Source organism: Perognathus longimembris, chromosome 4, assembly GCF_023159225.1.
Source record: "Perognathus longimembris pacificus isolate PPM17 chromosome 4, ASM2315922v1, whole genome shotgun sequence".
NCBI classification, from domain to species: Eukaryota; Metazoa; Chordata; class Mammalia; order Rodentia; family Heteromyidae; genus Perognathus; species Perognathus longimembris.
Window position 1 is genome coordinate 85,939,598 of NC_063164.1, and position 26,582 is coordinate 85,966,179.

At 36.9% G+C, this 26,582-nt stretch overlaps 1 protein-coding gene across 4 annotated transcripts in view; it reads left to right on the top strand.

Annotated features, from left to right (window-relative positions):
* Positions 1-26,582, top strand: part of Nckap5 (NCK associated protein 5) — a 786,161-nt gene that overhangs the window by 337,544 nt on the left and 422,035 nt on the right. For all 4 annotated transcript variants that reach the window (XM_048345601.1, XM_048345602.1, XM_048345603.1 and 1 more), the window contains one exon: positions 16,332-16,395. In XM_048345601.1, coding sequence (XP_048201558.1) covers positions 16,332-16,395 — 64 coding nt within the window. The remainder of the gene's footprint in view (positions 1-16,331; positions 16,396-26,582) is intronic.

Genomic DNA, 26,582 nt, shown 5'->3' on the forward strand with positions numbered 1-26,582 from the left:
CCTTCTTTCCCTCCCTCCCTCTTTCCTTGTTGTTGGGTTTTTTTGTTGTTAGTTTTCTGCTTTCTTTCCTTCTTCCTTTTTTTCCTTAGGATTGATGAGGTCTACTGCCTGGTTCAGATTTTTTGTTGTTGTATTTAATGATAATCTACTCATTATTGTTTCAAAGCAAATAACTGGTGACTTGTTCATATACTTGTTTCCTATTTCATTTTAATTATTTTATTATATTTACATAGCTGTACTGACTATATGTTACTTTAGATAAGCTCTATATATCTCTTTGGATAGGAGTTTCACAAAAACCTAATCATCCTGAGTAATATATAATGAATTTGTGGCTTGGTTACTAAAATGCTGATTTATCATTTCTCATATTTTCAAATATTTTTTAAGCATTTAGCCTTAGAAATATGCCACAGACATGAGATTGGAGGTGGTGGGGGTGGTGGTGTTGGTTATGGGGCTTGAACTCCCGGCCTGGACACTGTCCCTGAGCTTTTTTGCTTTACCACACTGAGCCACAATGCCACTTCTAGTTTTCTGGTGGCTAATTGGAAGTAAGAGTTTCACTGCAAGGGCTGGCTTTGAACCATGATCCTCAGATCTCAGCCTCCTGAATAGCTAAGATTACAGCCATAAGCCACCAGCACCTGGCTAAAAATCTCAGACCTCAAACATTTTTTCTGCCTTTTCTTTTTGATACCAGGAATCCTAGGACATTCCACTTTTCAGGCAAGCTCTTTGCCACTGAGCTACATCCCAACCCAGCAATGAGGTGTTTACTCTTGAACAAACCTGTATGTTTTCTCAAAAAATATACACCTTCATTACACCTCCATGTCCTTATCTTTAATGTGAGGATATTGGTATGAAAGGTTCCTTTCAGTCCATTCTATAATATCCTGTGCTGTCTAAGATGGTTTGGAGTGAATCTCACAGTACTTTTCCCCTGGGCACCCAAGGTCTCATTATTTGCTTATTAAAATGATACAACTGGCTAACAATATTGCCTCCTGAAGGCAAGTGTGTGGAGCTAAAAATGGCAAGATGCTTAACTCTAACATTTGTACACTAACAGTAGGAACCTCTCCAAACTCAAGAAATAAGGAAACTTGTACAGCAATCTACCTGTGTCCATCAAAACACTGAATAGCTTGTAATAGCCTACTAAAATTGCCACAGAAAGAGAAAACTGATGTTGGACTGTGTTTCAGAAAGAATAGCTGAGAGGAAAGGGGAATATATAGAGAGTCTTCTTGGCCAAATTCTGACCAAAGTTTGTAGAAGGAAAACTCTTTGCAGCCTTGGATCAGCAATATTAAAACTCTGAATTGCAAATGAATAGAAGATTATGGATTGAGACGAGAGCATCAAAGAGAAAGGTGAATTGTAAAAAGCCCAAAGGGAAATCAGTGTAAGATTAGAACTGAGTTGGAGGGATTGAGCATCAAAAAGGATTTGACTAGTATTACTAATGCTTCCCCGGTGTGTTTTTCTCCTGTGATTCTTTGTAGGTGGATATCTGGTTTGCTAAGATATTTTCTGCTATGTACATATGAAAATGATTATCCAGAATGAACACTTCTTGTTATAGCCTGCTTCCCAAAATCTCAGTCACTAAAAGTTTGGCCCTTGGTGGATCACTGTGCAGAGGTGGGGCTTTTGAGAAGTGATTGGATCATGGAGGGCCTCTATTTGATGAATTTGTTAACCATGTAGGGGTTCATAACACAATGAGAGTCAGTAGTAGGCTGTTGTTACAGAAGAGAACTCTTTCACTTTGCTTCTTGGCTACTGAGAGAAGTGCAGTCTCCTGTGACACAGGCTGAAGCTATCATGATGTTCTGCCCCACTATAATAGTCTCTAACCTGTGGACTGACGCCTCTGAAAGCATAAGATAAAATAATTCCTTCCTCTAAGTTGATTTTGTCACAGTCCTGGAAAGCAGACTAAGACTCTTCAGAAGAACTTATCTGCATCAGTCACTCTACTAAATGCTTTATAGAAATCACTTATTTAATTTCCAGAGCAACCCTAGAAGCACAGAATATTGAAGCACAGAGAATATGTGAATCAGCAGAGGCAAGTTGTATTGTGAGCCCTCAGATCACAGAGGGTGAGAACAATATAGAACACCTAGGTCATCTCCCCTCCCTTCCCCACCCCTCCCCTCTCCTCTCCTCTCTCTCTCTCCTCCTCCTCTCCTCTCTTTCTTCCTCCTCCTCCTCCCCCTCCCCCTCCCCCTCCTCCTCCTCCTCCTCCTCCTCCTCCTCCTCCTCCTCCTCCTCCTCCTCCTCCTCCTCCTCCTCCTCCTCCCCCTTTCCTCTCCTTTCCTCTCCTCTCCTCTCTCCTTCCCTCCCCTTCCCTCCCCTTCCCTCCCACCTCTCCCCCTCCCACTTCCCTCCCCTCCCTCTTTCCTCTCTCTACCCCTCCTCTCTTCTCTCATCCTGAGGCTTGAATTCAGAATCTGGGCTCTGTCTTTAAGGTTTTTACACAAAGCTAGATTTTCCTGCCTGGGCTGGTTTCAAACCACAGTCCTCAAATCTAGCCTTGCCTTCTGAGTGTAATCCTAGCCTCCGGAGTGGCAAGGATTACAGGTGTGAGTCACCAGTACCCAGCTGATTTCTTACCCCACTAGGTGTTTGTGGTGGGTTTTTTCTTTTGTTCCAAGACATCCTAATTCCAGAGCTCAGGCCAGCCTCTTCCTGAACAGTGCTGAGTGTAATAAGACAAAATAACATAGTCTAGACCTTCAACTTTGTGACTACAAGTTGCTTTGATCAACAAAACATGAATAGGAGAAAAGTTGTAACTAATAAACCAAGGCTTTCCCAAAAGAGCAATGTGTGTTTGTGAATAATAATGCACTGTAATGCAAAGAGGTTAAGCAAACCTACCCTGGTCAATGAGCTGGATGGTGAGTGGAAGTGCCAGGATTCTGAGGTTCTGCAGCCTGGGTCCTGAGTCTGTATTATTAAACACAGCTCTGTTCTGCCACTCCATTTGTCTGACTCTGTCTTGGAATTACAATAGATTTTAAGAATTTCCCATGAAATTCACATGAAGGTTTTAGTGCCCATATTACTTACTGAACATACAGTATAAAATACATACAGTATAAAATCATAAATCTAATAAATGTTATAATGGTACTGTAGCTTTAAGATTAAGAATAAAGACCTAGCACTGAGGCTACCTGTGGCTAAATTCTGACACCAGTCTGAGTATCTTCACAGAGATATTTATCACTCAGGATTTCATTTTTTTTTTTTTTTTTTGGCCAGTCCTGGGCCTTGGACTCAGGGCCTGAGCACTGTCCCTGGCTTCTTCCCGCTCAAGGCTAGCACTCTGCCACTTGAGCCACAGCGCCGCTTCTGGCCATTTTCTGCATATGTGGTGCTGGGGAATCGAACCTAGGGCCTCGTGTATCCAAGGCAGGCACTCTTGCCACTAGGCTATATCCCCAGCCCGAGGATTTCATTTTCATAATCTGTCAAATGGAGATAATAATAGTGATTACTTCAAGGTTGGAATGAGAATTAAGTGAGTGAATAACTATCTGTTAATTACTTGGGAAATAATTGCTGTATTAATGATTATTATTGCTATTACTCTTATCCTCCTCTATCCTAAGTGTTGCCAAAAGGAGTTCATTACTGCAGCTAAGATCAGCCTTCAGGAGGAAGTGTGGCTCTGAGAAAGTGGCTTTTTGTGGACCCTGAACTGTTCACTGCTTGCCTCTCTCTTCTTAATACAAAACATGCTTTCATTTCTTTGTTTACTTTTCTTCCTTCTCTCTTGGTGTCAGCAAAACAGCTGATAATTATAATTGCTTTAGCTTATTTATGTATAAACAGAATATTACTAATAACCTGTCTTGACAGAAATTTTCTCCATGGTTGTGGTACTATTACTATTCTCTCTAAAGACATAGATTTTTGTTTTCATACCTGTTACTCCTCTGTTTTGTTTTGCACACTTTTTTGTCACTCTCATTGAGAGTATCTTAGATGCTTATATATCAGATAATTTTTTCTTTTCTATCAGTTTTGCCTGCTATCACATATACAAGTTGAACATCCTTAATCCAGAAATCTGAAATGAAAATCATTTAAAAACTTTGAACATATAAGAGCTCAGATTTTTAGATTAAGGAATGTTTACCTGGTAAAGTTTGTGCAAGTATTCCAAAATCTGGGGAGGGAGAGGTCCAAGGTATGAAACACAATTAGTCCCAAATACTTCAGATTCAAGTAGCTTAGATTTTATTAGATTATTTCACTAAATAGTATCTGTTTTCTCATCTCTTTCATATTAGGTTCTCATTTTTCTCATTAGTTTCTCACATTGAATTATTTTGCTTGTTTCTCAGCTGTCAACTCAAATATAAATGGAATATTTATCCACTTTTGGTCACGATTAGATTATTTACAAAGAATACAGGGAAGTATGACTTTCTGTTTTACTCTTCAGATGTGTGTGTGTGTGTGTGTGTGTGTGTGTGTGTGTGTGTGTGTGTGTACGCATGCCTCAGTCCTGGGGCTTGCACTCAGGGTCTGGGTTCTGTCCCTGAGCTTTTTTTGCTCAAGGCTATTGCTCCACTTCTAGCTATTTTTGGTGATTAATTGGACATCACAAGAGACATAGTAAGAGACCTATAATAAAAGTATTAAGAACATATCTGTTGGGCTGGGGATATGGCCTAGTGGCAAGAGTGCTTGCCTTGTATACATGAGGCCCTGGGTTCGGTTCCCCAGCACGACATACAGAAAATGGCCAGAAGTGGCGCTGTGGCTCAAGTGGCAGAGTGCTAGCCTTGAGCAAGAAGAAGCCAGGGACAGTGCTCAGGCCCTGAGTCCAAGCCCCAGGACTGGCCAAAAAAAAAAAAAAAAAAAAAGAACATATCTGTTGCTAAGATTATGTGACCCATGAAGGTTTAGCTGTGGTATGTTTGCATTAGTTGAATCATTTGTGCAATTGTCTATAACTTTCTTGAGAAAAAGGAGTACTACATTTCTTAGTCTTTTTTAAATTTAATTTTTATTATAAAGGTGATATACAGAGGAGTTACAGTTATATAACTAAGGTAATAAGTACATTTCTTTCTGAACAGTGTTACCCCCTCCCTCATTTTATCCCACTATCACTTTTTATACCTCATCACTTCAAATAAAAGGATTTTCATTTTTGCCTACAAAGTCTTTCATGATTCTTGTTTGTGAAAGAATACTCCCTTTGATGAAAATGTATTGAATTTTGCTTGTGACTCTGGTTACACTGTGCCAAGCTGGGAATATGTGTACAAGTTGAGTATCTCTAGCCAAAATGCTTGAGAAAAGAATTATATCAGAGTTTTCAGGATTTGCACATGCTTTACTATGAGCAGCCCTAATCTGAAATTTAAAGTGGATCATAGAGCTCAAAATGCTTTCTTTTAGATTTTTGGGTTAAGAGAGCTCAATGTGGGTAGACAATAAACCTCTATGCTGAAATGTATCTGAGTGTATCAATTTGTTAAGGGTACTAGAACAAAATATCAAAAACAGGCTGACTTAAAACAGAATTTATTCTTAGAATTCCAGAGGCCAGAAGGCCAGGATCGAAGCATCAGCAGGGTTAGAATCATGTGGGTCTCTGAGAGTCGATAATGTACCTCTTACCTCCTTCCTGGTGATCTCTATTGCTCCTTGGCTTGTGGAAGTATGTCTTCATCTTTACACAGTTTTTTTTTCAGTGTATGCACATGTGCATCTTCCAAATATGCCTCTTATTTTTCTTTTTCATAAGAACTATAGTCATAGTGGATTAGGATTCACTCTAATGTCCTCCTTTTCACCTAGTTACCTCAGGAAAGGCCTTCATCACTACGTAAGGTCCACTCGAAAGTGCTAAGGGTTAGGCTTTCAACATCTGAATGGGGTGGGATGCCATTTGGTCTATAACACTGAATATAAATGACATAGCATGTCTTTTCTGAGACTCAGGGCCCCTGGGCTAAAGAAATATGCTCTGTTTATCATTGTATAATCTACAGAGCCTAGCCAAGTGCCTTCAGCACAAGTAGCCTGCATAGAGTTTGTGGACGGTATTGATATTTCCAACTCAGCTTAAGAGTTACCATTTGAGCAGAATTCACCCTTGCATATATGACTCTGAACAAAGAAAAAAGGCTTTAGGGAAAGATTTTTGTGTTAACTGTCTACCAGAGTTTCTACTAGCGCATCTTTCAACATTGTCCTCTTGAAATTCACAACCCTATTTCTCCAGAGCCTAGACAGATGGCTTGAATCTCTCCATAGATACCATCTTGAGGCCTTCATCAAAATAGAGACAGAATGTGATTTCAAGGCCATTGATAATTGAAAGCCATGGAAAACTAAATTAGTTGCCACATAAGGCCTGTTTTTATGTGAGGAGATGGTGAGCATGTGTTACCTCCTTAAGAATGCCCCTCTATGTTAACCTCCTTACACTATATCCATCTCCAGTCATTATTGTTAAGGCTCTGTTGTTGACAAAGTTTTCCTTAGTTGTCAATTAGATTTCTTTTTAGTAGAATTTCAATGACAGAAGAAGAAAGTTGGAGGGATGCTTAAACACTTAGGGAATGGTACATTTCTTAAAAATCATGGAAACATCAGAGCTGCTTTTCAGAGCCCTAGACTTTTCAGAAATTCATTGTATATTTGAGAAGCAAGTGGTTCTTGATTGCTTCTTAAAAAGGATAAATATCAGGAAAACCTTTCTTTAAAATATTTATTTGCTTAATCATTGTGTTGAGACTGTCTTACTATGTAGCCCAGGCTGGCCCTGAACTCACCTCCCTGTTGCTTTCATTCATCTTTCCAGTGCATGATTTTCAGCAAGCACAAGTCATTCATATTGGGATTATTGTTAATTGACAACTTCAGTTACTGATTCACAAACTTGTGCAAAGGTTAACAAATTGAGAACATACTCCCAGTTTGCTGACTGTTATGCATCCTGAATGCTAATAATTCCCATGAATCATGTGATGAAATAGTGATATTTGATCTTTTAAAGTTTGAAGTAAACTAAAGATTAGCATAAATGCATAAGGAAGTTTCTCTCATCTATATTGTAGGCTCTGAAAGTTTCTCTAAAGTCTGTTCATACACTGAATATCTGAGGGGATGAGTAATTAGATGATATGCTTTGGGAAGGCTAATTAATTTAGCCATGACTCAGGGACTGCTGCCACCGGTCTCCCCATCTGCCCACGCGACAGGTGCACCTGGCACTTGGCATTGTCCTCGCCTTGGCGGCGGGTGACTCCCCAGGATGTCTCTGTGTTGGAGAGAATAGTCCTGGCCTCCTCTGGGGAGCAAACCTGCTCTCCCCACACATCACACATACTAGATCGCCATAGGCTCCTATTCTTGGGGCCTGCTAGAAGTGGAGAAGGCTGATGATTAATTGAGCCATTTTCCCTCAGGTTTCATGTACAGCTCTCAGCCCCAAAGCATAAAAGAGAGCCATCATTGAATTTCCTTCTAGTATTTGGTGGTGTCTTCATGGAGGGAAAATGTGAGGGGATGTTCATTGAATCCAGCCCTGTACCTGAGCATTTGTTTCCTTGGGAACTTGATTCATGCTTTTCATCTACTGGGCATAGAATGTTCACACTTAGAGATCAATGTCTTCTTGATAAGTTTTTCTATCAGTGTTATTCTCATTGGTTCACACTAAATGGATCAGGAACGTGTTGCATCTTTGAGCATCCCAGTCATTTTTTGCATTATTGGTGGTCACTTCCCTAGCAAGTAGGGAAAGTGGTAATAGGCAATAGTGGATATGGAGGTTCGAGTTTTAATAAGTAGAATTTTAACTAATTGTATATTCATTGCTGTTTAATGGATTGCTGTTTAATGGTCATATTTAAACTTGTGAGCAGTAGTGAGAGAGGCATTTTATCCTCAATCTATATGAGCATCCAAAGTTACCCCATGAAAGCAGGTGTTTGTATATATTAGCATTGTCCAAACTGTGGATCAGAGACCTCTGGGGGTCTTTCTGGAGGTCTGTAGTGTCAAAGTGTTTTGTAAGAATACTATGGTGTTTTTGGCTTTTCCATTTTCACTCTCATTTCACACAACATGTAGTGGTTTGCAGAATGTTCCCACAGTGGCTGATACAGCATATTGCATGGAGAAGCAAATACAAGAATCCCAAATGTCTTGTTTTTATGAGCCAGACATTAAAGATAACACCTAAAATATACAATGCTGTACTTTTAATTTTGAAATCCATATTTTATAATATATAAACATATACTTAATATAATTACTATAAATGTTTACCTGCAAAATGATTATTATTGCTATTTGAAATCAATTCATATGTGTTTCAAGTTCTCAGGTTAGTTTAAGTATGGTAAATCTTGGTAGATAAAACCCATAACAACAATGGCTCCATGAGGTTCTTAATGATGTTTTGAAGAAGGAAAAGGATTCTTAATTCACAAAGTTTGGGAATCAACTGCTATGTAACAAAGAAATTAAAATAGGTACCTCAAGGGAGTGACTTAGTTTTACCTATTTCCTACAATGTATTTAGGATACTATCCAACATAATAATGTCTCTCATTAAACATTATTCATTATTACTTAGCTGCTATAGTATCTCTCCAAGAAGTGATGGGAACAAAATCCTAACAGCAAAGTGGCAGGTTTTGGTGCTGAACTCAAATCTAGCAAGCCCAGCATAAATTCACATTATTTGCCAAATTAATTATAATTTTCATTTTCATTGGGTCATAAAGTTTCAGTTAGTAGAATATTCTAAGTAAGTTAGAGTTAGGTATTTACATTATATTTCATGCACATTACTAACTTTTAAATGCTTGGCAATATAATAACTTAAACTAACACCCCAAACTAGCCCTAACTTATGCTGTTTGGGGGAGGGGAGGAAAATGTAGAGAGGATTCTGTGTGTGTGTGTGTGTGTGTGTGTGTGTGTGTGTGTGTGTGTATGCATATGCATGCCTGTTGGAGAACTGGGTGTGTGATGGCTTCCACTTTTCCCATTCAGGATAGGTAAGAGTCCTAGTCTTCAATAAGATAGGCTAGAAAAGATGATTTGTTTCCAGAAACTCCTGCCTGCAACTCTCAGGCAACAGATGGCTCTACAGCAACCCAGCCTGTGGCAGCCATACATTACAAACTGTATTTCTACTTGTACAATACTTTTCATTGGGGAGTGCTTTCTAAACATGCAAGTGTTGTATTTTTTTGGGGGGGTAATGCATTATTGAGGTCACTCTTTCATGGGCTTACTTCGAGGATGTGTTAGTGGTATTTTGAAGATTCATGGCTCACATAAAAGGGAAAAAGTTGTTGTTTGTTACTATCTTTAGTTAAGATAGTCTATGGCTATAGTGAAGGACTTTAGAGACATCAGACTATAATTCTCTGTTTGGGTGTAAAAACTGAATGAGTGAAGTGAAAAATTCTCTATCCATTTAATTGAAAGAGAAGTGAGCATTCTGTTCTATTGTGGGATTATTCTCCATATTCTTTTATTCCTATTCTGCAAATAAGGAGTCATAGCTTTTTGATAAGAAATCCCTGGGCATTTGTTTTGTAATCATAAACTCAATACCCTCTTCCTAATGAGCTGCTGGCTTTGCCTCAAACACAGAACAAAACATTACATGGATGTATTGCTAAAGCAATTGTCTGTTTTGAGCAGATGAACTAAGCCCTTCAAATGAGAGCAAAGATATACATGGGTGTGAGTGTATTTAATTTGCTTTGGGTAGCTCTTAAGTCAGGGATTTTTTTTTAAAGAAGCTTCAATTTGCATGAAAAAGATGCTAGTCCCAATTAGTTTCCCACATGTACTGGGGCCATAGAGGTTGAGAGACATGGTTTGCCAGAAACTACTAAACCGGAGTGCAAACCAGATTACTGCTAAGAAAGACTGGGACATTTGTTTGTGATATTTTGATTTGGTGGATAATTTGATCATAGAAATCTTACTGTCTAAAAATCCTGAGATTGTGTCTTACATAACTTTGACCTATTCAACTACTTCTGTAGTTTTATAACTTCTTGCTCTTACCAAAGAATATCACCTTTTTTCATGCAAAAATATAATGCAACTTCTGCTTTAGAAACACTGATGTAAATCACACATGGAATACCAAGGACTTGAAATATGTAGAATATAACAACGATTGAACCTAAAGAAAGTCTTCTGCTTTTTTTTTTTAATTCCACCTTGGCATCCTTTCTTTAAGCGTGTATGACTCAAACCTTATTAGTAAACTAGCCAGGGTTGGAATGTACCTGCTGACTTTGCCTTCATTTCTCGTGAAAGAGTCTCCTCTCATGACATTTTATATTGTATTTCCTGTATAATGACTTAAAACAATAAATAAAAATAGTTCCAAAGCGATATTTGTATTTGTTTTTCTTGCAAATCCTGCTCTTTCACCACCCATCCCCTTGAGTCTGAGCAGCTCCCAGGTATCTAGAACTGAATAATCTTTCCTTTTGCAAATGATGAGGGCTCAGAAACAGTGCTAGGGTGAGGAATTGTCTTTCCTGTGACCCAGAATTTCCTGTACTATCTATCCTATTATCGCATGGCTGCTGGCATCTTGGCATATGTCTGTTTTTTTTTTTTCTGGTCAAATTAAAATTGATGTTTGCAATTTCTACCTATTTTATGCCATTTCATCAATCAGGTGGTTAACATGTAAGCCCTTAGAGATGGCCCTTTCATGTTGGTTCATTCAATCTTTATTGAATGCCTTCAAACATTAATGCATGGGCAGTCCACAAATTTTCTTTCACCCTTTATTAATATATTCCTTTCAAAATAGTATGTGATAGCTAAAACCATTAATTTTTTCTTTATGTTGAGTTTAATAAAATTAGACAAGTGCCTATACCATGTGAGAAATCCCTAATAGTTGTTCTGAAGAGTATGTTGTGTAGGCATAAAACAGAGATGTTTCTAATCTTTATACTGCATTGACTCTTTTTTTTTTTTTTGCCAGTCTTGGGCCTTGGACTTGGCCTGAGCATTGTCCCTGGCTTCTTTTTGCTCAAGGCTACCACTCTGCCACAGCGCCACTCCTGGCCATTTTCTATATATGTGGTGCTGGGGAATCAAACCCAGTGCTTCATGTGTAAGAGGCAAGCACTCTTGCCATTAGGCCATTATTCCCAGCCCCTGCATTGATTCTTATTTTGTAGGATGATAGTGATAAAATAGATTCTTGATCTGTTCTTAAACGTGTCTTTAGAGAAGGGGAACACCAATATTGAGAGGCGAAGGGTAAAAGGAGAACCAATACAACAGCAAAACTTACAAGACAATATGCTTTATAACAAATGTACATCTCAGAGGAGGGTGAGTAGGGAACGAGGCATGGGGGAAGGTGGGAGAAAAATGAGGAGGAGGTAAAAATTTTGGTAAGAAATGTACTCACTGCCTTACATATGTAATTGTGACCCCTCTGTACATTACTTTGACACTGAAAAAAAGAAAGAAAAAGTTTTAGGAAAGTTTCTCTTTTATGTTAAACCACGCTTGTGAAAGTGTATATGGTATTAACATAGACATGTATCTTACTCTGATGATTAAGCAATTAAGACTGATGAATCAAAGCAATTTTCCAGAACATTCTTGCATTGTTCTATATTCTCAAAGTCGATATTCTCAAAGTGTGTTCCCCACCCTCTGAATGTCCCCCAGAGTTCTTCACTAGATTTAAAACGTCAACACTATGTTGCTAATAACACTAATATGCTTTCTGACTTTTTCACTCACCCTGTCTTTCATGAGTGGAGTTTTCTGTAACAACAGATTGGTAGCAGAAGCAGATGTAAAAATACTGCAGCTGTCTATTAAGCAAGACATTGACGATACTTCCAAAATTATAAAGTAGTCACTTGTAAAAATTATGTTTGTTTGGAAAAAAAAGGTTGTCTTTCTTTTCCCCCTTTTTCCTTTCCTTTCTATTCCTTTCCTTTTTTTCTTTTTTTTTTTCTCCTTTCTTTCTTGTCTCCAGTCCTGGGGCCTGCACTTAGTCCCTGAGATTTATTGCCTAAGATTAATGTTCTACACTTGAGCTACAGCTTTACTTCCAGGTTTCTGATACATAATTGGAGATAAGACTGTCAGTGACTTTCCTGACGTGGCTGGCTTAAAACAGGGATCCTCAAGTCTCAGCCTCATGAGTAGCTAGGATTACAGGTGTGAGGCACCAACATGAGTCAGATTTTCATTTTTTGTATAGTAGGTACCAACTGATGCAGCCCAGATAAAGGAAAGCATTTAGCAGTCTCCTCCTCCTCCTCCTCCTCCTCCTCCTCCTCCTCCTCCTCCTCCTCCTCCTCCTCCTCCTCCTCCTCCTCCTCCTCCTCCTCCTCCTCCTCCTCCTCCTCCTTCCTCCTCCTCCTCCTCCTCCTCCTCTTCCTCCTCCTCCTTTTCCTCTTCCTCCTCCTCCTCCTCCTCCTCCCACTTCCTCTTCCTTTTCCTCCCATCTCCTCCTTCTCCTTCTTCCTCTTCTTTCTCTTATTCATCTTCCTCCTCCTCTTCCTCCTTCTCCTCCTTCTTCCTCTTTCTTCCACTCTCCTCATCCGCCTCCTTCTTTTTTTGGTGTACAGATATTTGAAAACTTCTTTCTTACTCTTTCCACATCTTATGGAGCCTGTACTTCTAAAAGTTAGGAATATATTCAACAGCACTTTTAAGGGCACCAGGCAGAAAGGGTCCAAGGAAGATGATCATGCATGTGCAGTCATGTATTAAGTACCATGTAAATGCAAGGTGTTAGCATACTAGGCAGGCTGACATCGGGGTCTCTGATTGATTAGACATCAAGAAACCATAGTTATTGGTTTTGTTGGTAGTAAGTGTTTTTCAGTAGGTGTTATAGAAATTAATGACACATGACCACTGCATTCAGATAGCTAGCTATTAACATAAGATCTAAAATCAATTCTGCTCGTGCCTGCCTGTAATCCCAGCACTTGGAAGTAGATAGATCTCAAGTTTGAGGCCAGCCTGAAGTATGAGTGAGTTTGAAGTGAGATTACATTACCTAGTGAAACTGTATTTCAAATCAGAATAAAACAGCAAGAAACAACAAACAGATATTAATTAATTATACAATTGACCATCCAAGAAAATGCAGCAATTCAGTTTTGCTTGCCATTAACTTGATCAAGCAGAAATTCTTAGTTTTGTTTCCCCAGCCCCAGGTGAAAAAAATATGCTGAATGAATATCTGAGTAAAATAGAAGAAAATGTATAAAACATGCTTTGGAAACTAAATGTGTGCAAGAGTCAGCGCAGCATAGCCTGTCTGGCACAACAGGAAGTGAAACACCTGTCTAGTATCTTACAGCCATTGGAGACCAAGTTTCAGGCCCTGTCTTAGTTTATCAAGGCTAGAATAAGGAAGTGTCTCCTTTCCATTCATGTACTCACTTTTGGCTTTGGTCATGGTGATGAGGACTTACTTTGCCCACTTCTGATTTCTTAACTTTTAAGTGCACTTGAGATTTCTTAATGCTCCTGTGTATACATCATTTAAAAAGTTAAAGGGTAGTTAAGTTTTAACTCTCTGTGTAAAATGTTAAACTATTTAAAACATTTATCCAGGTTCCTAGATGCTTCCAGTTCCTATTTTTTTCCTTGATACGCCAAAAGTTTTCAGTGCATTCTTTTCAGCACCATGGTAAGGAGTCACTCTGTGATGAAGCCATAGTTTTTCAACAGTTTGAACTATTAATATATTTAATAAAAATAAAAGTGAGTGAGACGTCATTTCAAATCAAAATTTTTAGAGCTTTTATTTGGTCTGTTGTTGTTTTTTTAAGATATGTTTTTTAAAAAGTGGAGTCCTCATACTCACATTCTTCCTCCTTCAGTTTCCTGAGTGGCCTTTGCCACCATGTCACACTTGTAAAGGGGACAAAGTAATTTTTTGTTAGTTGAAATTGACAAAATTAATCATAATTAATCAAAATAACTTATGTATATAGTTAGGAAGTCAAATTTAGTGATAATATTTATGAGAGGTGCATCCTCTCTCCCCCCTCTAGGTCTTAAGGCCTGGATGCAATCATCCTCTATTCTTGTCATATTTTCTATCCTTATTCTAAATAATATTCTTGTACTCTTATCTCTAAGTTGATCCGCTTTAGACATGATGTATTGTGTTCCAGTTCTCTAGGTCAGGATACAGTGTTCTGTTGCCACTGATCGCTCTGTGCATCCCCTCCTCTTTATATTTTCCCCCTAGTGCTGTGGATGAACCAGATCCCTGTGTGTGCTAGTCAAGCATTCTGCCACTTGACTAGGTGCCCAGCCCGTCTCTCCATTTATTTATTAAATTGAAAGTTAATTTATTTAATTAAAATGAAAGAAATGCTACTCATAGCTGAGTTTAAAGCCTCACATTACATATCAGGGCAACTTTGCGCTTCTTGGCAATAAGAGGCATTTGAAAGACAGAGGCAATGAGGACAAAGAAATACTCTCACTTGTGTGCCAGCAGCATCCCCCTGTATGTTTGCATGCAACTGATGAGGAGCATAGGACAGCATAGACATGAATTATCACACAAATACTGGCAGCTCTTGAAATCTCAAGAATTTCAGGGGAAATCCTTGCCAACACTACTATTTGGACATTGCAGGAAAAATATTATTTATCTTTGTCATCTTTTTCTTGTTTTTAAAAAGTTTAAAAGTTTAAAAGTCTAAAATTCTTATATATGTATGTGCATATATATATATTTATATTTATATTCTTAACACTTGGGTGATATTTAGTGTATTGCAAGTGAAATCAAGGTTATAAAAATATAAAATAAATGCTATTGTGAGTCTCTACTCACCAATAGAAAAATCTCACTTTTAAAATCTATATTTTTCTTCTTTGCTTTAAAGATTTTTAAAAATTTAACTCTTTATTGTCAGTGATGTACAGAGGGGTTACAGTTTCATATGTAAGGCAGGGTGTACATTTCTTATCCAACTTGTTACCTCCTACCTCATTTTCCCCCCTTCTAGAACCTCCCCAATCCCCCCCATGAGTTGTACATTTGGTTTATAGCATATAGTTTTATAAGTATTGCTGTTGCATTGGTTTGTCTTTTATCCTTTGTCTCCCCATTTTGGTATTCCTCTTCCCTTCCCTAGTTCCAATACACATATATACAATATCCTTTTTCACGTTTTCTTTTGCCAGTCCTGGGGCTTGAACTCAGGGTCTGGGCACTGTCCCTGTGCTCAAAGCTATCAGTCTACCACTTGAGCCACAGAATCACTTCTGGCGTTTTGTTTATGTGGTACTGAGGAATCAAACCCAGGGCTTCATGCATTCTAGGCAAGCACTCTACATTTAAGCCATTTTACCAGCTAAATCTCTATCTTTCATACTTCTTAGATCTTGAAACTGATATGCAGAATTTTTATTTAGTTGTGGAAGTAGGGAAATGGGGCGGGGGGAGAAGAACTTAATCTTAAAATGATCACAGTACATGCCAACAAGCAGTAGAGATTTTTGACTTTGTTTACCCTGGTCATCCAGGTCCTTATCTACAAAATGGAGTAAAGAGATCTATTATCAGGCCCATGAGAACAGGTGAAATAACCCAGTACATCAAAGGTCATATAGCAAACCTGTAGGTGCTTGTTATTAACTAAAACCATTATTATGCTGTAAGGAATGGTAAGGAGTTTTTTGTTTGCTTTTTAGAATCAATGTTAGGAACTACCATGGTAGAACATGTTTGTAAGCCCACATTTCCAACATTAGTCAGGAGGGCCAAGACCTTGAGGACAACTTGGGCTATTTAGTGAGATTCTGGCTCAAAAACTCCAATCCTAACCAAAATAATTCAAAAGAAAATCTTAGAAGAACCCCCCCCCCCCCCCGCAAAGTGCACCCTTAATATTTGTGCAGAATATAAATCAAATAAAGATGATCCAACTACAATAAACTAAGTTGAGACAGAAATGACAACTGAAATATTTTACCCACACAAGATTAACCTAGAAATGATGTATGCTGATGAATTTAAAGCAACGCCTTTAACTCAGCTTCCAACCTTTATTGGGCTATAATCAGCAAGGCAAAAGAATTTCTGTATGACACTGGATGGAATCAGTGCAGAAGTGACCAGTCATTTTAAATATTTATGGAATGCAGCACAGAGGAAATGAATGACGAAAAGAAAAGGAAGAAGTTCCTCTGGAGACTATAAAAGGATGTTTCAAGATCCTGTGGTGTTGCCTGAACCCCGGGAATGGTTCACTAACCATGTGCTTCTGTTTGTCCAGGGAGAAGTTGGCTGTGGCTCGACTTCAGCGTGAAGTTGCCCAAAGAACAAGGGAAGGGGCCATGGTAAGTCCGGTCTGGTCCCTGCCTTCTCTGAACCTCTTGTCATTGAAAGTCATTTTGCTTCAGTATATTATCTAGGGGAAGTACTTGCTTGCAGCAAACTCCAGAATATTTTTGTAAATAATGTATTTATAATGCACTTTAGATAGCTCTGCCATTTGTGCCCAGGGAAAGAGAGATTAATTGAAAATAAAAAACTATTTGGGCTTTGAAATAAAAATGTTCAAATATTCAAAGAGTTAAAAGACTTTGTTTCAAAAAGGAATACTAGCTAGTCGCCCTTCCAACAGTGAGAACAAAGTCCAGAAATCAGCAATCTTAGCTATTAAAAGAGAGAATGCACACCTCTCTGTTCCTAGAACTTAAATAGGTAGAAAAGACACCATGATGTTTGCGAATGCAATTGTTTTTTGTTCTTTTTGTCTCACCAGTCCTTACTGCAATATATATATGTATAATATATGCATACACACATAAATACATATATGTATCCTGCCCTTTTCAGCCTGCACCATTTATGAAACTGCTATCTCCTTGTGTTTTGAGTCATGCTAAAAATCAATACATTTGCTTTGGACCACAGTGACTTTATTTTATAGACTAGTCTTTGCCAAAGTATCTTCCTTTGTGACACTGCAACATCGGAGCTGACTGTAGGTGCTCAGGGAATGTGTGTGTGTGTGAATCAACTGTCCTTGCCATCGCTGGGAAGAAAATATAACAGCAGAATCACTGACTTTTTTTTCTTACTTATGACAAAATAGTGACACATGTGCAATTTTCAGCAGAAGAATTTGTCCTTTTTGAAAAGAAAATTGACACATTTTCAGCCCCTGAAGGCTGCTTCCATTTGATTTCATGAGAGTTAAGTGACAATCCATCCACTGGAAAGAGGAAGGAGTTTGTAAAAGTGAGCTAGACTCATTCTTTTCTCAGCAGTGAATGTAAGGGGCTCAAGTGAGAAGCTGAATACAGAGTAAAGTCTGTAAGGTACATATGCCTGTGAATTTGCTATCACACTTTAGGAAGGAAAGTCATTGCATTTATTTGTTTTTCTAGCAATAGGAATGCAGAAGAAAAGCTTGAATGTTTAAACAATTTGGAGCATCCACTCACAGAGTTCTTTCACCAACAGAGTAGAAAGAAGTTTGAACCTTTTGGAGAGGGGCTTCTTATTGCATTTGGAAATGTTGATAACCTCTGTCATTCTATATGCTCTGTCTCCTTTCATGTTGAGCTACTGTTCACCATTTTATCAACTGTGCTATAACTGACAGGGAGGGAGGGACTTAGCTCTAGTAGGTCTTTGTTTTCTCATTTTCCGAAGTAGGAGGTTAGAATTTATGATTCAATTATCTTAGTGGATCATGTACACATAAATGCTTACCAATGTAAAGTTTTTATGATGCATAACTGTTTTTGTTAATAACAAAGTGCTATTGCAGCTCATAAGATAAACAAGGTGCCTTGCAAAAATTTCATTCTATTGGACTTGCATTGGGCTTGATTTTAAATGATCCTAGACAGTTCACTAGTCTTTTACAAAACCAACCCCCACTTCCTTTTAAAACATAAAAGGTGTCATTGTTCAAGGTAGATGATACCCCAAAAACATAGATACAAAGACATGAATCTAATTGCACTTATAAAATGGTGATAGAAAAGGTACCAGTAATGACTCCAGTTTTAGTGATGGTACTTAAAGCTCACATATTTGTGTTGATTGACTTGGCAGATATTTATTAAGCACCTACTACTGGGTACCTGACACTGTTTTAAGCACTGGGGAAAGATCAGTGAACAAATCAAGCAAAATTCTGAGAGTTTGTAGTCTAGTGTTTGAGGAGACAGACATTAGTGTAATTAAATTTTAGATCATAGAAAGTAAAAGACCAGATGAGGCACCTCAAGGAAATCTTGGGGTACATTATTTTAAAAGAATGTGCATAGGGGTAAATCACTTAAACAGTTAAGATTTGAACAAAACTTGAAGATAGTAGAGTTTGTTTACCACAGGGATGTTTACTCTAGGCAAGGAGCTTGGAGAGTACTATTTCAACACCATGATGGAGCTAAGTTTTCTGGAGAAGAATTTAAGAGAGAGGAAAGTGGTGGAGAAAGAAGTGATGGGGACTCTGGGGGTTTTCTCTTATTTGTGATGTCAGTTATGGGAACCAATGAAAATCTTAGAGGGTGACAATGTGATCTGGGTTATTTCTAATTATTGTACTATGATTCTCCTATTCCATCATTTATCACATCTCAGTTCCTTGGATATATTATAATTCCTAATTTCATTGATTTTCTATATATTCTCTACTCCTTTCTCTCTTTTGTCATCCTTTCTTCCACAGTCAAATTCCAGTCAGATTTCTACTTAATTATATATGTCAGCTTTATTGCTCCTAAAATGCATTGATCTGAAATCCTGGTACTTTCAGTGTCTGACAAGTCTTAATTAGGCAGTTCTATTGCTCCTTTGAATCTACTCCTTGCTGTTGCAATTTTTTTCTCCACCTTTACAATAAAAGTTAAAAAATGGTTTTTCTTACAGAATTTCTGTCACATACATAGAAATGCAAAGCAGTTAATCATGATCAGATCATTTTTATGTTCTTCAAATCTACTACTGACAGGTCTCTATGTTTATCTGCATAAATGGAAAAAGTGCAGAAGTTTCTGTAAAAACACCTTTAAAAACTATATAATTAAATTGAAGCAAATTCTTAGTTTTAGGAATTATTAATAAACCTACTATAATCAGTCTTCACTTTATAGTTTGCTCTTTGTAAAATTTGATTTCATGTAATGAATCTCTTCATTTAAAAGTGAAATACCCACACATCTAGAACTATACCAAATGCATCATTTTGAGAAAATTATTTTAAATAAAGTCATAATTTTCCATATAGTTTTAGATTTACTAAGACATTTTATAGCTGTGTCCCCCCTTTGATTTTTATGAACATTTATATCACAACGGTGTTCTTGTCAAAACTAAAAGACTAATGCTGATAAATTACTAGAAACAAAACTCCAGATTTTGTTAGTATTTTATGAGTTAGTTCCTAGTTTGTATTCCCACTTCTGGCCTGGGATCCAATGCAGGATTCTGCAATGATTCTCTGTTAATGGCTCACTGAATGCATCTGTGGAATTAGAAGACTAGTCTGGAAGTAATAGCGGTCTGGATTCAGATGCAGCTCTAACACAAGTCAGTTATGTAATCTTGAATGCATTACTAGTCTGCCAGTTCTGTGTGCTTTTTGTCCTAGAAGTCAGGTCTCTATTTTAGGAAGCTTTCATCAAATTAGATGTTTTATATTTGTTTTCTTAGTTCTTTCAGGAAATTCTATTCTGCCTTTAAGATTTCAGTTTCCCTGTAAACACGTGCTTGGGGGGCAGATGCAGGAGGATAATGAGTTCAAGGCCAGCCTAGGCTAAAAAATGACACTATCTCTAAAACAAAAGGCTGCAATGGTCAGCTTACTCCCCCACCTCCCAGGTGTCGAGATACTTGTGCTCATTTTCATGTAGAACTTGTGCTGCTATTATTTTTCACATGCAAATTTTGGTGGAAATGTTTTCTTATGAGGTACACATCAGAAAAATATTTTTTTCCTGAACAATAGTTAATTTTCCAACCCCATATATTAAACAATGTACCTTTCATTATCAGCCTTACCTCTTACAAATACATACTATATAGCCAGGAACAAGAGAAGATTTCTTTAAGTTGGTAAAGGATATCATAGACTTTGTACAGAGTAATGAAATATGGGAAGCATTCCTTTTATAATCCATCACTAGACTCAGAAGCCTCTGTTACTGCTTATATTCATCACTGGTCTGAGCTAGCACAGCAAGATGACAAATAAATGGCATAAAAGCTAGGGGAAAACATTTCCTGGTATTTGCAAACACTTGTTTAAATAGAAAATTCTAAGCAAATCTTAAGACACTTTTAGAAGAATACTGGACGTTAAGTGAATAGATAAAAATCAATAACATTTCCAGATATCAATCATCAATCCCTACAAAGTGTATTTTTTAAAGACATGTAGGAATTAACCCAAAAGAAATTTCAGAGGTATTGTATTACAGAGCTTTAAAAGAAATAAAAATCAGCAGGGAATTATGTGACATTGATGGAAGGGAGGGTTCAGTATGAGCTATAGAAACCAAACAGACTGATAGATGCATTCAGTGTAACTGCAGTCAGAATCCCAGCATAATTTTCACTGCTTTTAACAAGTGAGTACAGATACTAATATGAAAAGTTATAGGTGTAAGTAAATATGATAAATAAGGTTTAATATGATAAGCAGTAAGGTAAATAATTAATAATCACTATTAATAACTAATAATAACAAATAAGTGCTATGATACAAAATAAAATAGGTTTAATATGATAAAGTTGAAGTAAATATTATTTTGAGCAAGAATAATAAGAGGATATTGTGTTTTCTATGCATGAAGATTTATTTTAAATTTAAAACTGAAAAGATACCTAAATATTAAAACTGAATGGAGAGCTTCAAAATAGACATCTATATTTATATAGCTATATATGAGTGTAATGAATTACAAATTAGTGAGAAAAAGAATAGTCATTTTAAAATACCATAATGTTCAGTTATATAATAAATGATACTATTAAATTGCGACTCCATACCATGATGAACATGGAATTTTGGATGAATTAAAAAAAAAAAACTTAAGAGGGGCTGGGAATATGGCCTAGTGGCAAGAGTGCTTGCCTCGTATACATGAAGCCTTGGGTTTGATTCCCCAGCACCACATAGACAGAAAATGGCCAGAAGTGGTGCTGTGGCTCAAGTGGCAGAGTGCTAGCCTTGAGCAAAAAGAAGCCAGGGACAGTGCTCAGGTCCTGAGTCCAAGGCCCAGGACTGGCAAAAAAAACAAATAAACAAACAAACAAACAAACAAAAAACTTAAGCCTGAGCTGAGTGCTGCTGGTTCATGCCTGTAATCCTAGAAAATCACTAGGATGAGATGTGAGGATCTTGGTTCAAAGCCAGCTGGGGCAGGAAAGTCCATGTAACTCTTATCTCCAGTTAACCCCCAGAACACCAGAAGTGGAGCTGTGTGTGGCTCAAAGTGGTAGAGCACTAGCCTTGAGCACAAAAGTTCAGCACCCAGGCCCTGAGTTCAAGCCCTATGACTGACAAAACAAAACAAAACAAGCTTGGGCTGGGAATGTGGCCTAGTGCTAGACTTGCATGCATGAAGCATTGGGTTTGATTCCTCAGCACCACATATACAGAAAAAGCCAGAAGTGGTGCTGTGGCTCAAGTAGTATAGTGCTAGCCTTGAGCAAAAGCAGCCAGGGACAGTGGTCAAGTCCTGAGTTCAAGCTCCAGGACTGGCAAAAAAAAAAAAGGTTAAGTTGGACATCAGTGGTACTTGGCCTATAATCTTTGCTGCACAGAAACATGAGATCTAAGAATGGAAGTTCAAAGCCACCCAGGGCAGAAAAACCCCTGAGACTCCAATCTCCAATTAACCAACAAAATGTGTTGGGAATGGATGATTGTGAAGTTTAATACTTTTTGTTGTCCCTTAAAAAGATTGGAGAATAACTGACATAGTCAAGTGCACATGTGTTACTTTGATGAATTTAGATTTGTTTGTGAAACAACTGAAGCATAGAATACTTTTATCTCCACCCAAAGTTCCCCTTGAACTTTTGGTCAGCTACATTCAAGAATCCCACCTAACTAACCACTGATGTACTTTATGTAATCCACATCAGCTCTGCTTTTTCTTGGGTTCCATGTAGCTTTGTCATTTATTTGTTCTCTGGTCTTTTGCGTTCTGCTTCAACATAATGTTCTTGAGAATCATCCATGTTGAGTGTGTATTAGAGACTAGTACCTCATTGTGTGAATATATGAACACTTTTATTTTCCTTTTGATATTTGTGTGGTATCTACTTTTATCCATTCAAAATAAGATAGCTAGGAAATTTTTGTACAATTCCTTTTTGGACATATTTGTCCATTAGTAGATATGTGATTTGTCAATATTTCCTCTTATTATATTTTTTATTTTTTTTAATTTTGGCACCAGTGTTCTTCAAAAGGCCATTTTTTAAAAGTAGTTCTACAAAGGAGTTAATGCATATGAAACATCTTGATCAATGTCATGCCTATCAACATTCAAACCCAAATGTTACTTTTTTCTAATATCACTTGTACTTTAGGTATTTTATTTAAGAAGGCTTTAACACAAGAGTGCCAGATTTTTTGTAAGAATTTTATGATTTTTATTTCTTACCAGTAGGCTCATTTTGAGTTGCTTTTGCATGTGGTTTGAGAACAGGTTCAACTTGGTCTTTTTGCATAAGGTTATCTATTAACCCACCGTTGTGGGTTGTTTTTTTCAGTTGAAAATGCTGTTTTCTCTCATTTTATTCTGTTGATAAACTGTTAAAAATGTGTTGCTGTAAATAGAAAGGTTTGTTTCCATAGAATTCATCCCATATATGGTATATGTCTCTCCTGTGCTATTAGCCCACTGTCTTGATAACTGTAATTTTCAAATAAGAGAAGTAATAATGAAATGATCCTGAAGTTGAAAGTATGCCTCTCCCACCGATTTTTCCTTTTGGCTGGTTTTTTTTTTCCTTTTTATTTTAAGCCTTTTGCATTTCCATGTGAATTCTAGCATCAAATTTACAAAACAAAATAAAACAAATGGGAGTTTTATAGGGACTGGATTTGCTGGTTCTTGGGTTTCGTTTGGGAGAACTCATATTCTTTTATACTTTAATTTTGCACATACATAATGAAGTTGAAGTTACTCATGCTGTTTTATATAGTTGATGCTGTTTTATGTATTAATAGTTGATTTTTTATTTTACTGGGTATTATTTGTCTGTGTGTGTGTGTGTGTGTGTGTGTGTGTGTGTGTGTGTGCGCGCGCGCTTTTGACCTATATTTGGGTACTTTCTGGTTTCTCGCTATTATGAATTAAGCTGAGATAAACTTTCTGTATAAATCATCCTCATGGGTATATTTAGTTACTCTTTGATAAGTACCTAACAGTAATATTATTGGAACCTACAGTAAGTATATATTTAATTTCAAAAGAAACAGCAATTATGTTCTCTAAACTTGCTTCATTTTATGTTTCCATCAACAATGAATGGGAGATTTCTTTAATTCACCTTTTGCTAACAACTGAGATTGTCAGTATGTTAGCCATTGCAGTTGAAAAGTGGTAGTATCACAATGTGATTTAATTTCCATTTCTTTGGTGATAAAGATGTTCAGTACTTTTCATATATCATCCTGTGTATTTTATATAAGTAAAACATATTTGTCTGTGTTTTAAAAGGGGATTTCTTTTTGTATTGAGTTATATGAACTTTTTATATGTTTTTAGTATAAATCTCTCATCAAAATTTGTGTTGCAAACTTTTTCTTTGGTGTTCCTGCTCATTATAAACAATGGTTACATTTAATGACTGGGAATATTTTAGTATTTGAGTCCTATTTATTAATCTTTCACAACTATTAGTTTCTGTATTTTCAAAATCCTTTCCACTTTATATTTACATGATGTTATTTTCTGTTTTCTTACAACCTTTATAGTTTGGGGTTGTTATGTTCAGGTCTATGATCAGTTGAGCTTAATTTTTGCCTATTGTCTATGCTGTTAAATTTCACATTTTCACATTGTATCAGTTTATCAGTTTTATTTTATGTAAGGCAGTCAGTTTTAAAAATGAACTTCTTTTTAATATCTGTGATGCTTTTGTTGGAAACCATATACCTGGTCATTGAGTCTAAATAGTACAGACTTTGACATTTAAAAAAATTTTTAATCCTTTGTAAGTACTATGCAATTTATGATAGTGATTTTGTAGTAAAATTAAATAAGTTACTGTCAGTCTTTCAACTTCATTATTTTCTTAGGTATTTTTATTATGCTATGTTCCTTTCATTTTCATGCTAATATTAGAATCCATTTGTCAATTTCCTAAAAATGGTGCTTAGTAGTAGCATTGAATCTTTAGATCAGTATGGGTGGAAGTGGTGTCTTACAGCAGTGAAGCTTTCAGTCCTCAGACATCATGTAAACCTGTACTTTTTAGGTTTTCTTTAAATTGTACTTTATAGTTGTAGAGCTATTAGACATCATTTTGGACAACTTATTTGTTAACGTAATCACAGTTATTCCCTGTTCTTTGCTAGTGAAATGAAATGTGTTGCAAAAAATGTTCACTTCCTTCTTGCTTTCCTAATTTCTAATAAGAAACCTGTAGTCATTTGAATTGTTTCCAACTTTTTCTTGAAGTGGTCAGGATTTGTGTTTGGCTTCCTGTAGAATAATTAGGTTGTGTAGGGTGTCCACATTTCTTTGAGATTACCCTATTTGGGAGTTCATTGAACTTCTTCAATCAGGAAATTTGCCTTTCATTAAATAATTTCTTCAAATATATATATATATATATTTTTTTCAATAAATGTTTTTCCCATTCTTCTGAGTTGCTAATGGTGTCAATAGTAGAGTTTTTATTATCTTCTTCAAGCACTCTGAGTGTTTCCTCCTTTTCTCTCTCTTTGTAACCAATTGGAATATTTTCTAATGGTATTCTCACATTCAGTGATTCTTTATAATTTGCACTGTGCTATTGTCAGTCCAGTGAATTTTTTCTATTGTTCATTCTTATGTTTTTCTTTGTTCTGTGTCCATTTTCTTTGCTGAGATTTTCTTTCTATTCATTTCAAGAGTTTTCTCTCCTTTTTAAAAGCATCATTATGATTTTGTTTGTTTCTAAATATTCTGCCATGTGTTACTCAGGGATTGCTATCTGCTGATTGCTTTATTCTTTTATTCTCTGGAGTTGATTTTCCTAGTTATTCATATGTGAGTTCTTGTTTTTTTTTATTTTTTGGTTGTTGTTCTATAATGGACATGTTGAATATTACATCCAGAAATTCTTGATCTTGTTTCAATCCTCGAAATATTGAGATTCTATTTGGGCTAGAAATTGACTAGCCTAGACTCAGACTCAGGTTCTGACCCATCCTCTGTGTTGGATGTGATTTCAACCGGTACAAAGTTCACAGCATCTTATGGATTGTGCCCAGCGTGTACTCTAGGGGCCAGTTTGTGATCTTGACCCACATCCTTACTCCCTAAATATTTGTACTGTTATTCTTATACCCCTTATGGAGTAGAATACCCTATCTGTGTTATTTGGCCTGTCACAATTGTAAAAAATGCTTTCCCCCCTTAATTATTACTTAAATTGATTTCTTTTTTTTTCTACTTCTTGTATAATTCTCAGGACCACAGTAAGATTACTGCTTCCATGTAGTTGTGTTGACTTCCGCACGGGCTCATCTGCACCTTTCCTTCCAGCTTAGATAAACCCCAGATCCTTGGTGCATTTATGGAGAGGCTTGTTGCAGACATCTTGGGCTAGTATTTTGTAGTATTTTTAGTGTGAACAACAAAGGATTCAGAGGGAAGCATGAGTAGTTTGTTTTTTTTTTTAATTTCTTTATTGTTAAAGTAATGTACAGAGGGATTACAGCTTCATAAGTAAGGCAGTGCATACATTTCTTATTCAACTTGTTACCATCTCCTTCATTCCTCCCTCCTCCTGACCACCCCCTCATGAGTTGTACAGGTAGTTTACAGCATATAGTTTTGTAAGTATTGCTGTTGCATTGATTTGTCTTTAATCCTTTGTCTCTCTACTTTGGTATTCCCCTTCCCTTTCCTAGTTAGAATACACATAAATACAATATCCAGGGTACCAAAATCAGTTACAGTGACATCAGGGGTATATGAGTTCTGTAGACAGAACTGTTGACAGGCAGCCTGACCTGTGAATGATACTGATTTGATTCTCTTGACACCCCTGCAACATACTCTCACTGTATTCTGGGAAACTTATGTCATCTAATAACCTCACCTTCTGAAGCTTTATATTAGATTATTTTGACAGCAGCATTTTTTCAGAAAGGCCTAATACCAAAGATACTGTGTAATGTTATGTTCAGGAGATCTATGTAAGGTGTATACAAGATGTTTGTCCTGTTTCCAGGAGATTTCATTACATCTGCAAATTTTCCAAAATCTGAACACACACACACACACACACACACACACACACACACACACACACAGAAAACACCTTTGAAATCCAA